The sequence below is a fragment of the Sebastes umbrosus genome, chromosome 4, assembly GCF_015220745.1.
Source record: "Sebastes umbrosus isolate fSebUmb1 chromosome 4, fSebUmb1.pri, whole genome shotgun sequence".
NCBI classification, from domain to species: domain Eukaryota; kingdom Metazoa; phylum Chordata; class Actinopteri; order Perciformes; family Sebastidae; genus Sebastes; species Sebastes umbrosus.
In genome coordinates this window covers 3,829,275-3,842,933 of record NC_051272.1, presented here as the reverse complement: position 1 = coordinate 3,842,933, position 13,659 = coordinate 3,829,275, and the positions used below count along the sequence as shown (strand labels likewise).

Sequence of the window (13,659 nt, the reverse complement as noted above, 5' to 3'; positions counted from 1 at the left end):
TTAGCATATGCTTAGCAGCTATGATGCTGCGTGTAGTGTCGCGGACATGCAGCCACTTTCCCAGTAAAAGTCTCCACCGCACATTGAGTTTAGTTTAGCAGGTTGTCAGCTGTGTGTCTGCCCGGCATAACTTTATGGTTTGTTGGACTTCTGTCCAACAAACAGTGTATTTGTGCTAGGTTAGCAGCTCTAGCATTGCCGGAGGCTCGCCGTCGCACATGTAGTCTGCGTAACTTTAGCGAGTTTCCAACAGACCGTGTGTGTGTGTGTGTGTGTGTGGGGCGGTGAGTGTGAGGTTGTTGGTGGCGTTCTAGCTGTGAACGTAGGTGTAGCAGTGTGTGTACTGTTTATTTGTCGGTGAATAAATGCTACGAAACTACAACTCCTCCGCTCAAGCGAGCCAGAGACCGGAGTCAACTTCCTGTATCCTGCAACTCCGGCTCCGCCTCTTAATGTGGGCTGTTAAGGTGGACCAGCTATTCTCCTTAAAGTGACGAGCCGCTCCTCTGAGCCGCTCAGCTTTTGAGTTAATTATCAACATTTCTTTTAACCGTTTGAACCGATAGCGTTAATCGGTTAAAATGCTTAATGTCGGTTAACGGTTAAACGGTTAATTATGGACATCCCTAATTTGTTGTTATGGTTTCAGAATGATGAAGACAGTTGGAGAACAATTAGATACAACATAGGATGTAGACTCTACTTCTCCTTGACAACTATCATGTTTTTCTCAAATGATAGACATTCTCAAATGGCTTGAAAAATTTTACGCATAGCTTCCGTAAATGGGAAACTTCTTTATGCCAACTTCAAGTTGGCATGGCTCTGTGAAGAAGGTAAACAATCAAAGGAATCTGTTGTTGCTCAGCTCTGTATTTTGCAGACTAGAGGGAGGTATGGTTCCTCCTTCGTTGATCATATCCTGTAAAAACATGTTTCATCATGCTTTTCATTTACTCTGAACTGCATGTCTCATATTTTCGACTGGGAAATATTTTCTTTGCCACTTTGCCGTGAAGCCGTGAAGCCGTGAAGAAGCAACACATCCAGATAACTCTACGTTTGTACTGTGAGTTCATTTTTGTTTATCACTAACTGGTACTAGATTGACGTCATTCAGATACTCTGAATAACTTTACTACATACTTGGATAGAAAATTCCATAACTTCCAACAAGATGGAAAATTCTGGAGACATAAATTGCAAAACGTGGCAAATGATTATCATCTTAGTTGTGCAATGAATCACTTTGATTTTGTTTTACAACAAAAAAACAAAAAAATCATAACTAGCTGTCTGCAGTCAAGTTTAAATGCAGACTTTGTTATTAAATAGATATTTCCTGTCTGTGAGGCCTGAGTCTCAGCAGTTGTTTTAGTTTCATTTGTCAGTAAATTTGTAATTTTCTAGTTTTCATTTTCTAGTAGTCATATTTCACCCTGCACCACCACCCCTAGAGACCCTAGGCACCCTCTTCATTAGCAAGTATTTTTTTTTTAATGTGTGCAAAATGTAAAGGACTGTTTTATGGACAGGATGCTGCATTTTTAACTCTTCAGGAGATTTTTATAAGACTGCAAAAAGCCATCTACTATATTTTTTAAACTTAAAAAAACAAAACTTAATTACATTCGTCATACATACAGGTACATACCTGCAGTGGGCTGCTCAGAAGCACCCGGGGTTGTTCTTTGTCATAGTAACAGCCAACAGGAGTGTGTTGCATTTGTGCCATTGGCTCCTGGTGGGAAAAAAAGACCTGTGCTAACCGCCAAAACATTTCAGAAGGAAATCAACACTTACAGTGGCAGTTGAGTTCTTGTATAATTTTCCTGCAGGCCAGAATCCAGACTACAGTTGAGCTCACAGCGATGAATCCTGCAGGTTACCCGATTGAGAATGTTCCATTGCAGGGGACATATGATGGACAGCATGGAGGACCTACAACGGTCCAGTACACCACTTTGAACATCGAGACTGAGCCCCCCAAGGACCACATCATCTGGTCACTCCTCTGCTTTATGTACTCAAACCCCTGCTGCCTCGGACTGGCAGCTCTCATCTTCTCCATCAAGGTGAGTTTCATTCACGGGGAATGAACTATCAAAGAATATTGGGGGGAAAAAGAGTTTTATTGCAAAACTTTTGCAATCTCAAATAGCAGTTCTTACAAAGGAGAGATAGGGTTAATGGAAAACAAAGGTTTTTGCAGACTAGTAAGACGGAGCCCTCACTGAGTGCATGACCAGAATCAATCAGAGGATGGGCAGTTCGGGGACAAGGAATATTCTTCTCTAAGATTTTCGATATTATAGGTTTAAAGATTTCTATTTGAACTATTGAAACAATAAAATACAAAGAAATTATGAAAAAGGAAAAAAGAATATGAATAAATGTGATAAAAAAAACGGAGACTTTAAATGTGTTACAAACTTTGCTGCAATTATGTAAAGAAAGCTATATACTGAATGGGAAAAGGGAGAATGGGTGGAAAAGAGAGTAAGCGATCTCATTTGCAGAATGAAAATACAGCAAACATGAATCTAAAGCTTTTGCAGGAGAATATGAGATTGTGCCGATGCTCAACTTTGAAATTACCTTGAGGTCGAGAATAAATATGAATCCACTTTTAAAAATCAATGTGCTTTTGTCCTTCCAGGCCAGAGACCGGAAGGTGGCTGGAGATCTGGAGGGCGCCCGACACTACGGCTCCACTGCCCGCTGCCTCAACATCGTGGCTACAGTCCTGGTTTCCACCGTGGTCCTTATTGCCATTATTACAATCACTGCCGTGCTCGTACAGATGAATGAGGTGTACAGAAGTTACAGCGGATACCACACATACAACTACGATTACAATCACAGAGGCTAAATTTCAAATAGTGTTGGAGTTGCCTACTGCTGTGGCTTAGTGATGCTTATTGTTCTCTGCTTTATGGTTATGGCACAAACTGTAACCTTTTATGCCCTTTTACTTATATCCTCAGTTAAAACAGATACTTATTTCTATGTTTGTTACAAAAGTCTTGGAACTCATCCATGTTTCCTTAATGCCAATCTGTAGTAGTTTGACATTTATGCCAGACTTAAATTCAGATTTCCTGTCAGCAAGGCGTTGAGCAACTTTAAAAAGAAAACAGTTTCATCTGTCAATAAAGGTGTCTGTTTCATAACTCTGAATCATGCTTGTGAGATCTTTTTAAGCAGATTGTAGTTGTTTACACACTGGAATGATTTTCAACAGTTGTGCTGTTTAGATATTTACACTGTGTTAATGTGTAACTTGCGGTGATTTCAAGCCAAAGAACTTCACCCAAAGTGGAAACAGAGTGACAGGGTGCACTATTTCCTTATTCTGACTCTGAAAAAAATATTTATTAACAAAGCTTGAGCCATAATCACTAAGTGCCAGAGTGGGGGAAATAGTTCTGATGATTCTGATTCACATAGAGCAGAAAGACAATATGACAAAACTGACAATGACGGTGTGAAAATAGTCTGCAGCTTACTTCTTGTAGTTAGTGGTTTAGTCGGGGTCGGGGGGGGTGGGGGTGTCTGTGGCATTCAGGGGTGGTTTGACCTGGAACATTAAGTCTGTTGCAATTGTAAATGCAACAGAATATGCTTCCTGATTATTTAAGGTGTGAATCTGGTAATTTTTAAGGAACTTATGTAACATCACTGCAAAATTCACCAAATGTGCCAACTATTAGGGGCACTTTTCTGTAGTCACACTTATGTGTGTAGATGAGCCATCATGCTTTATTAAATACAGCAGAAAGAGAAGAATAGACAGGTCAACGATGTTTAGTTCGTAAAAAAGACCACCACAGCATTTTATGAAGTTTTTAAAGGCAGTGTTTTAACACACAGCTCAGCCGAACGGGTAAAAGAGGTTAAGATAATTAAGATGTGGGTGAGCTTTAGTCAATATCAGGAAAAAAAACCCGAATATGTTTTCTATTCATCAAAACAATGGTTTGCAAATGAGTCAGCCTCAGATCTTTTTTTGTTGCTTTCTTTCCATGGAAGATATTTCCTTTCCTTACACAAAGAGAGGATAATTCATATTTCAGTTTGATTTTAAAGTGGTCAAGACAGTGGTACAGAGATAAACGTATTTGTAATGTCATATGAAAATGGTATGTGTGTGTTTTAAGGAAAATACAGAAAAGCCATCCACAATAAGCTCTGCAGGGAGGAGGGAGGCTCTTGGACTCTTGACCAAATGACATCATCAGCATAAACAACAACATCTGTTGTTTACTCTGGACTGAACTTCGTGTACATGCCCTCTAACTGCGTTCTCGATCACATTTCTTGGGAAGTACTAAAGAAGTAGCACATCCTGCGGATCACTCTTCGTTTATACAGTGAGTTCCTTTCTCTTTATTACTATTTGGGAATAGATTTAGTGTTATGGAACCCTTTTGGATTACTTGACAGCAGCATGCTTGGTGCTGAACAAAAGATAGGCTGTAATAGAATTCTAATTTGCATTTTGGAAATTAAATTTAGCTGCAATGCATTTGTATATATTGCCCATCAGTTTTTCTGAAGCGTTACTAGGAACTAGGAACTAACGGGAGACAAATAATTTGTAATAAGTGGTCCTTCTTATTAGCCAAAGACTGAGTTCTGAAATGAACACCTTCGATTTGATATGATGAAAACTATGAACAAACAATATTCCTGATGCAGCCTGATTCCAGTGACAAACAGGTTATCAGCAATGTTTACCTCTCTCTACCTGATAATGTTGTCTACTCTGGTGATCTAATGTACTGCAACAATAAAAAATGATAGCTCCAATAATTATTATGATGTTCTGCGTTCTGAAGATGAGGATGTTTCTCCTCTTCTGCGTCCTCTGCCTGATGACTTCTACTGGCTACAGTCAGGATCCAGGTCCCAAAGGCCCTGAAGGTCCCGCAGGTCCCAGAGGTCCCCCAGGTCCCAGAGGAGGACCTGGGATTCCTGGGCTACCTGGGCCATCTGGGCCACCTGGGTCATCTGGGTCACCTGGTGGGTACTATCGACTTCCACAATCACGCTCCGAGGAACACTCTTTCTACCAGACTCTAGTCGTCTTTTGCCTGAATTCTGGCACCCCCTGTTGGACAGGCAGATGAGTTTGTTTTTAGCCACAATCATGCAATCCATCTCTCTCCACTGCCCCAAGAGCTTCTGAGGTCACCTTCCTTATAGAGTTTCTTCATTTGACTCACTGTGATGATCACAAGGCCACCTGAAGATCAGACTTTGTACAAAAGATATCTCAAAATATAAGGGAAGGATTTACATGACATTTGCTGAGAAAAAACATCCTGCAAAAGTTATGATGGGCACAATGTATTTTGGTCAGTCTGTTAAATTTTGGCGAGGAAAAACTGGCATGGCCATTTTCAAAGGGGTCCCTTGACCTCTGACCTCAAGCTATGTGAATGAAAATGGGTTCTACGGGTACCCACGAGTCTCCCCTTTACAGACATGCTTCACTTTATGATAATCACATGCAGTTTGGGGCAAGTCAGTTTAATTTGCGATTAATCGCAATTAACTATTTTTATTTGAAATTCGATTGACAGCCCTAATTCAAATCTCTGAATACTTTCATGCTCACCAGAGGATGAATCCTTTTGACTTAAGTAACCCTCAGACGCAAAAATGTCTCTGAATTTTCTATCCATAAGACATTTTGTGTTCAAATAGACAACAAACATACGAGCCTCAAGGGGCTATGGATTTTTAATCTTGTTTTATGTTTATTTCCCTCCCTGCTTTTCAACACAGGATTTCCTGGACCACGGGGACGTCCTGGAGCACCGGGAAGTCCTGGACCTGCTATATCCTGTGGACGAGGTTATATATCTTCTAGATTTTAAAGAGCATATACATATATTTTATAAAATTACCTTCACCAACTGAGAAACTGCTGTTTATCATTTACTAAAATGCAGGATGCAGAAGTACTACAATTTGAGCAAATGTCTGTGTTTTCATTGTCCCGCACAAAGAAACCTCAGCATGGACTTACTAGTTGTTTGAGAGGTCTAGATAGAAACTCAAGGGAGGACACTTGTACACTGTCTGCATCCCAGTTCTGTAACAACACTACCTTTTTTGAAGGTCCTAGTGGTTAATTTTTGTGGAGGCTGTGTCCCGAGAGTACAGGTGAGCCTCCCACCCCTTTTTATAGACTATGTCCTTCCTGGTCCTAGTGCTACTTTGACCTGTACTATGGACTAAAATTCAGGATATCACGGCTTCGGCTGTGTTTATTTCGACCCATCTTTTTCGAATTGGTCTAATGTGCGGTACTGAAGTACCCCTTCAAAACAACAACACTTTGATAGAGCAGTGGAGAGATGATTGTAGGCCAACCAGGAAGTTAGCATCACACTGGGTTCCCTCGACAAAAAGCCAACGGGATTTTTCCATTGGATTGTGGATTATTGCAGAAAATAAGCTCTGTAGCAAACACACATTTATGATACTTACATGAAATGCTCGTTCATGTTTTAATACCAGCTAGTGTTGCACCCCTGACATCGAAATGGTATTTTTGGAAATAAATACAAAACAATACAATAAAATACAACTTTAATATCCACCTTAGTGGAAATTTGACTACATTTCAGCTCCCTAACACACTTTAACATTAAGAGACGGAACATTAGAGAGGACATTATGAAACAAAAATAATAACATCAGGCATGAATGTCAAACATGTAGAGTATTGCTGATGTAGAGTGCTCCGGGGATGATGCATTTTTGTAGGCCAACCAGGAAGTTAGCATCGCCCTGGGTTCCCTCGACAAAAAGCCAACGGGATTTTTTCCATTTGATTTTGGATTATTGCAGAAAATAAGCTCTGTGGCAAACACACGTTTATGATACTTACATGTTTTGTAATTTTTGAAGCGTGAAAGCAATTGCAAAAAATAAAAAGCTATCGTTAGGCTATAAAGAAACTACACCACAGTTGCATGAGCACAAGTATACACAACGAGGCTGTTAAGGCGGACGAGTCGGCGTGATGACGTTTAGTAGTCTCATTTAGCCACTTGTTAAGTGGGATATTTACTGACGCATTTTATATCATGGAACAAAACGTTAATATCTCTTCAGCTTGTGTTAACCACAGATCTTTTTTCAGGCATACAACCAAAAACCCATTGACTTCCAGACGAGAGGAACCAGAAGTGCTAAAATGCTAACTCATTTCCGGGTTTTAATGTTTGTCGATGTGTACTATCAATTAATCATTCAATCTTCATTCAGTCTGAGACACTTACGTCAAGATACATACATGAAAGCAAAGAGTGAAAATTGAGTGAATTCTGGAATAAGATTAAGAGAATTTGCGCAAGAAGTGAAGATAAGCTTTTCATTTGTAGAGGGTACATCTGACACAATGTGGAACCAATTTACTGCCAGTTTGATAACTGAACTTGATCTGTTTCATCCAGATCTCTCTGACTCCATTAGCCAGGACCTTGGGACCTTAAAGAACAGCCATGCAAAGTTAGAGTTGGGTAAGTATCCCATTCAAACATTACAAGGGAGTGTTACATGGAGTGACCCTTACCAAAAAGAAGTTTATTCAAGTGTAATCTTAGTATATTTAACTTAACTTAAAATAAGAGAGAATACTTTCAGTTTACTTTTTATGTACTCATAGGAAATATACTTAACAAAAGTATACATAAGTATGCTTTATATATAAGCTGGAAAAACAAAGTTTGGAAACTTGTGTTTGGTGGATTATTTCTCTGTTGTATCAATGCTAATTGGCATTGTATTTTACATCGTTGGAAAGCCTGTTTATTTACCTTCGCAATGATGTCCAACTTGTAAGGATCATGCATTTGTGGGATGAGCAGCACAGCTGATTATGTGGGTAGTGCCCCAGAAAAATTTGCCAAAATGCTCCGTCAATGGTAAACAGTGTATTCTCCTGTTGGAATTGACTCTTGTTTTGAGTTGTTTGGTGGATTGGATGATTGAACTCTCTATCAGTAACAAGGAACAAACAAGACATATTGGCTATTTTACACTTTATTCATTTAATACACCGTCAGGAGCCTAAGTAGCGGTGGAAGATCCATACGCAGCCACAACAGCCTGGCACCTCCTCCTCATGCAGGTCACCAACCTGGTCACACGTTGCTGTGGGATGGCGTTCCATTCCTCAACCAGGATTCGTTGCAGGTCAGCCAGCGTGGTTGTGTTGGTCACTATAACACGTACAGCACGCCCAAGCTGATTCCACAAGTGTTGAATTGGGTTGAGGTCTGGACTCTTGGCAGGCCGTTCCATTCTCTCTACTCCCACATTGTGGAGGTAGTCTGTGATAACCCTGGCTCTGTGGGGGGGGGCGTTGTTTCTTGGAGGATGAAGTTAGGTTCCAGATTGTGGAGATATGGGATCGCCGCTGGCTGCAGAATCTCATCCCGATATCTCACTGCATTGAGATGGCCTTCAATGATGACAAGCCTTGTTTTGCCAGTGAGGGAGATGCCGCCCCACACCATGACACTTCCGCCACCAAAAGCTGTTACTCCATCGGCGCAACAATCAGCATAGCGTTCTCCGCGTCGTCTCCATACTTTGACCCTGCCATCCAACTTTTGCAGACAGAACCTGGACTCATCACTGAACATGACATTCCCCCACATGTCGACACCAGCGCAAACGGGCCTGACGGTGAAGGGCAGTCATTGCAGGCTTCCTGGTAGCCTTATGAGAATACACTGTTTACCATTGGCTGAGCATTTTGGCAAATTTTTCTTAGGCGCTCCCCACATAATCAGCTGTGCTGCTCATCCCACAAATGCATGATCCTTACAAGTTGGACATCATTGCGAAGGCAAATAAACAGGCTTTCCAACGATGTAAAATACAATGCCAATTAGCATTGTAACAACAGAGAAATAATCCACCAAACACAAGTTTCCGAACTTTGTTTTTCCAGTATATATATATATTAATATATATTATATAATATGTAATTTTACTGTCAGAGGAAGAACAAACAAAATGTGTTTCAGCAATTCCTGATTTTTATTTGCGTGCCTTTTTTTCAGCTATAAACTATGACTTTGTCCGAAGAGTTGGTCAGAAATACTTTGTGTCCTACAAGGAGAGAGACTCTTTCTCCAGGGCCGTCGAGTTCTGCTCCCAACGAAACTTAGAGCTGGCTTTGCCCCAGAACGAGGAGGAGAACAACATACTGACTCAGTTCTTCGGGGACAATTACCAAACTGCCTGGATCAACGTCAACAACAACAAGGCAGAGGGGAATTTTGAGGCCGATATGAAAAAACGACCTCTGACCTTCACCAAATGGGGAGAAGGGCAGCCAGACAGATCCATCCAGGACACAGGCTGCACCATGCTGTCAGAAAACGGTGTCTGGCAAGTGACACCCGATTGCTTCCTGAATGCTTACATCATTTGTCAGATATAGAAAGGTCTTGTATCCATTGCAAGTCTCGCTGTAATTGAACGTTCTTCATGTGTCCCATGTCTTATATATTGGGAGTGAAGGGTTGTAACTGTCTTAAATATAAGTGGGTAGAAAAGTCATCCTTATGCATTCACACCTGTTAATATCTGTGAATGAATCAATAGTGGTGTTAAACCTATCCTCAAGGGACTACATGTAACCTGCTTCAAGGATCCAGTTATGAGGAAAAAAAGTTTTTTTGCTTTCAAGTCTAACAGTTTCCCAAAACAATTATCCCTGATGAGGGATATCTAATGTGATATATTGTATATCCATCTCACTAAAAATGTATTACAGCTTCAGCAGCATGCCATTAATACTGTTGCACAGATGTTGCTTTATGAAATGAAAGTAAACAATAAATGAAATACTATACAAGTTTAACAGAAACAAGGTGTATTGTTTTAGCATATGCTTAGCAGCTATGATGCTGCGTGTAGTGTCGCGGACATGCAGCCACTTTCCCAGTAAAAGTCTCCACCGCACATTGAGTTTAGTTTAGCAGGTTGTCAGCTGTGTGTCTGCCCGGCATAACTTTATGGTTTGTTGGACTTCTGTCCAACAAACAGTGTATTTGTGCTAGGTTAGCAGCTCTAGCATTGCCGGAGGCTCGCCGTCGCACATGTAGTCTGCGTAACTTTAGCGAGTTTCCAACAGACCGTGTGTGTGTGTGTGTGTGTGTGTGTGGGCGGTGAGTGTGAGGTTGTTGGTGGCGTTCTAGCTGTGAACGTAGGTGTAGCAGTGTGTGTACTGTTTATTTGTCGGTGAATAAATGCTACGAAACTACAACTCCTCCGCTCAAGCGAGCCAGAGACCGGAGTCAACTTCCTGTATCCTGCAACTCCGGCTCCGCCTCTTAATGTGGGCTGTTAAGGTGGACCAGCTATTCTCCTTAAAGTGACGAGCCGCTCCTCTGAGCCGCTCAGCTTTTGAGTTAATTATCAACATTTCTTTTAACCGTTTGAACCGATAGCGTTAATCGGTTAAAATGCTTAATGTCGGTTAACGGTTAAACGGTTAATTATGGACATCCCTAATTTGTTGTTATGGTTTCAGAATGATGAAGACAGTTGGAGAACAATTAGATACAACATAGGATGTAGACTCTACTTCTCCTTGACAACTATCATGTTTTTCTCAAATGATAGACATTCTCAAATGGCTTGAAAAATTTTACGCATAGCTTCCGTAAATGGGAAACTTCTTTATGCCAACTTCAAGTTGGCATGGCTCTGTGAAGAAGGTAAACAATCAAAGGAATCTGTTGTTGCTGGTTCCTCCTTCTTTGATCATATCCTGTAAAAACATGTTTCATCATGCTTTTCATTTACTCTGAACTGCATGTCTCATATTTTCGACTGGGAAATATTTTCTTTGCCACTTTGCCGTTTGTACTGTGAGTTCATTTTTGTTTATCACTAACTGGTACTAGATTGATGTCATTCAGATACTCTGAATAACTTTACTACATACTTGGATAGAAAATTCCATAACTTCCAACAAGATGGAAAATTCTGGAGACATAAATTGCAAAATGTGGCAAATGATTATCATCTTAGTTGTGCAATGAATCACTTTGATTTTGTTTTACAACAAAAAAAACAAAAAAATCATAACTAGCTGTCTGCAGTCAAGTTTAAATGCAGACTTTGTTATTAAATAGATATTTCCTGTCTGTGAGGCCTGAGTCTCAGCAGTTGTTTTAGTTTCATTTGTCAGAAAATTTGTAATTTTCTAGTTTTCATTTTCTAGTAGTCATATTTCACCCTGCACCACCACCCCTAGAGACCCTAGGCACCCTCTTCATTAGCAAGTATTTTTTTTTTAATGTGTGCAAAATGTAAAGGACTGTTTTATGGACAGGATGCTGTATTTTTAACTCTTCAGGAGATTTTTATAAGACTGCAAAAAGCCATCTACTATATTTTTTAAACTTAAAAAAACAAAACTTAATTACATTCGTCATACATACAGGTACATACCTGCAGTGGGCTGCTCAGAAGCACCCGGGGTTGTTCTTTGTCATAGTAACAGCCAACAGGAGTGTGTTGCATTTGCGTCATTGGCTCCTGGTGGGAAAAAAAGACCTGTGCTAACCGCCAAAACATTTCAGAAGGAAATCAACACTTACAGTGGCAGTTGAGTTCTTGTATAATTTTCCTGCAGGCCAGAATCCAGACTACAGTTGAGCTCACAGCGATGAATCCTGCAGGTTACCCGATTGAGAATGTTCCATCACAGAGGACATATGATGGACAGCATGGAGGACCTACAACGGTCCAGTACACCACTTTGAACATCGAGACTGAGCCCCCCAAGGACCACATCATCTGGTCACTCCTCTGCTTTATGTACTCAAACCCCTGCTGCCTCGGACTGGCAGCTCTCATCTTCTCCATCAAGGTGAGTTTCATTCACGGGGAATGAACTATCAAAGAATATTGGGGGGAAAAAGAGTTTTATTGCAAAACTTGTAATCTCGAATAGCAGTTCTTACAAAGGAGAGATAGGGTTAATGGAAAACAAAGGTTTTTGCAGACTAGTAAGACGGAGCCCTCACTGAGTGCATGACCAGAATCAATCAGAGGATGGGCAGTTGGGGGACGAGGAATATTCTTCTCTAAGATTTTAGATATTATAGGTTTAAAGATTTCTATTTGAACTATTGAAACAATAAAATACAAAGAAGTTATGAAAAAGGAAAAAAGAATATGAATAAATGTGATAAAAAAAACGGAGACTTTAAATGTGTTACAAACTTTGCTGCAATTATGTAAAGAAAGCTATATACTGAATGGGAAAAGGGAGAATGGGTGGAAAAGAGAGTAAGCGATCTCATTTGCAGAATGAAAATACAGCAAACATGAATCTAAAGCTTTTACAGGAGATTATGAGATTGTGCCGATGCTCAACTTTGAAATTACCTTGAGGTCGAGAATAAATATGAATCCACTTTTAAAAATCAATGTGCTTTCGTCCTTCCAGGCCAGAGACCGGAAGGTGGCTGGAGATCTGGAGGGCGCCCGACAATATGGCTCCACTGCCCGCTGCCTCAACATCTGGGCCACAGTCCTGGTTTCCATCGTGGTCCTTATTGCCATTATTACAATCACTGTCATGCTCGTACAGATACATGAGGGATACAGAGGTTTATACCAATACAACACAAACAATTACCGTTACAATTACATAGGCTAAATTTCAAATAGTGTTGGAGTTGCCTACTGCTGTGGCTTAGTGATGCTTATTGTTCTCTGCTTTATGGTTATGGCACAAACTGTAACCTTTTATGCCCTTCTACATATATCCTCAGTTAAAACAGATACTTATTTCTATGTTTGTTACAAAAGTCTTGGAACTCATCCATGTTTCCTTAATGCCAATCTGTAGTAGTTTGACATTTATGCCAGACTTAAATTCAGATTTCCTGTCAGCAAGGCGTTGAGCAACTTTAAAAAGAAAACAGTTTCATCTGTCAATAAAGGTGTCTGTTTCATAACTCTGAATCATGCTTGTGAGATTTTTTTAAGCAGATTGTAGTTGTTTACACACTGGAATGATTTTCAACAATTATGCTGTTTAGATATTTACACTGTGTTAATGTGTAACTTGCAGTGATTTCAAGCCAAAGAACTTCACCCAAAGTGGAAACAGAGTGACAGGGTGCACTATTTCCTTATTCTGACTCTGAAAAATATTTTTATTAACAAAGCTTGAGCCATAATCACTAAGTGCCTGAGTGGGGGAAATATTTCTGATGATTCTGATTCACATAGAGCAGAAAGACAAAATGACAAAACTGACAATGACGGTGTGAAAATAGTCTACAGCTTACTTCTTGTAGTTAGTCATAAGTTCCTTAAAAATTACCAGATTCACGCCTTAAATAATCAGGAAGCATATTCTGTTGCATTTACAATTGCAACAGACTTAATGTTCCAGGTCAAACCACCCCTGAATGCCACAGACACCCCCACCCCCCCCGACCCCGACTAAACATCACTGCAAAATTCACCAAATGTGCCAACTATTAGGGGCACTTTTCTGTAGTCACACTTATGTGTGTAGATGAGCCATCATGCTTTATTAAATACAGCAGAAAGAGAAGAATAGACAGGTCAACAATGTTTAGTTCGTAAAAAAGACCA

At 40.2% G+C, this 13,659-nt stretch overlaps 3 protein-coding genes across 4 annotated transcripts; all 3 read left to right on the top strand.

The window, feature by feature from the left end:
- Positions 1 to 915: 915 nt before the first annotated feature.
- On the top strand, positions 916 to 13,017 carry LOC119486594 (dispanin subfamily A member 2b-like). 2 transcript variants are annotated; one of them, XM_037766806.1, is made up of 4 exons: positions 916 to 1,069; positions 1,839 to 2,075; positions 2,660 to 2,867; positions 12,705 to 13,017. In XM_037766806.1, the coding sequence occupies exons 2-4, from the start codon at positions 1,872 to 1,874 to the stop codon at positions 12,707 to 12,709; spliced, it is 417 nt and encodes a 138-aa protein (XP_037622734.1). In that variant the 5' UTR covers positions 916 to 1,069; positions 1,839 to 1,871; the 3' UTR covers positions 12,710 to 13,017. The 2 variants fall into 2 exon arrangements, with proteins under 2 accessions (XP_037622734.1, XP_037622733.1); XM_037766805.1 differs by lacking the exon at positions 12,705 to 13,017 and having other exon boundaries at positions 2,660 to 3,180.
- LOC119487691 (mannose-binding protein C-like) lies at positions 4,303 to 9,901 on the top strand. Its single transcript, XM_037768753.1, has 5 exons — positions 4,303 to 4,373; positions 4,842 to 5,025; positions 5,650 to 5,862; positions 7,473 to 7,538; positions 9,090 to 9,901. The coding sequence occupies exons 2-5, from the start codon at positions 4,842 to 4,844 to the stop codon at positions 9,470 to 9,472; spliced, it is 846 nt and encodes a 281-aa protein (XP_037624681.1). The 5' UTR covers positions 4,303 to 4,373; the 3' UTR covers positions 9,473 to 9,901.
- LOC119486596 (dispanin subfamily A member 2b-like) lies at positions 11,711 to 13,017 on the top strand. The gene is made up of 2 exons (XM_037766808.1): positions 11,711 to 11,914; positions 12,497 to 13,017. The coding sequence occupies exons 1-2, from the start codon at positions 11,711 to 11,713 to the stop codon at positions 12,707 to 12,709; spliced, it is 417 nt and encodes a 138-aa protein (XP_037622736.1). The 3' UTR covers positions 12,710 to 13,017.
- Positions 13,018 to 13,659: the final 642 nt, after the last annotated feature.

Bases quoted from the DNA above. Each gene is read 5' to 3' on its own strand.
- LOC119486594 (XM_037766806.1), top strand. From the start codon at position 1,872: ATGAATCCTGCAGGTTACCCGATTGAGAATGTTCCATTGCAGGGGACA. The intron at 2,076-2,659 runs GTGAGTTTCATT...TTGTCCTTCCAG, and splicing joins CTCTCATCTTCTCCATCAAG to GCCAGAGACCGGAAGGTGGC.
- LOC119487691 (XM_037768753.1), top strand. From the start codon at position 4,842: ATGAGGATGTTTCTCCTCTTCTGCGTCCTCTGCCTGATGACTTCTACT. The intron at 5,026-5,649 runs GTGGGTACTATC...TTTTGACTTAAG, and splicing joins TGGGTCATCTGGGTCACCTG to TAACCCTCAGACGCAAAAAT. The intron at 7,539-9,089 runs GTAAGTATCCCA...CCTTTTTTTCAG, and splicing joins CCATGCAAAGTTAGAGTTGG to CTATAAACTATGACTTTGTC.
- LOC119486596 (XM_037766808.1), top strand. From the start codon at position 11,711: ATGAATCCTGCAGGTTACCCGATTGAGAATGTTCCATCACAGAGGACA. The intron at 11,915-12,496 runs GTGAGTTTCATT...TCGTCCTTCCAG, and splicing joins CTCTCATCTTCTCCATCAAG to GCCAGAGACCGGAAGGTGGC.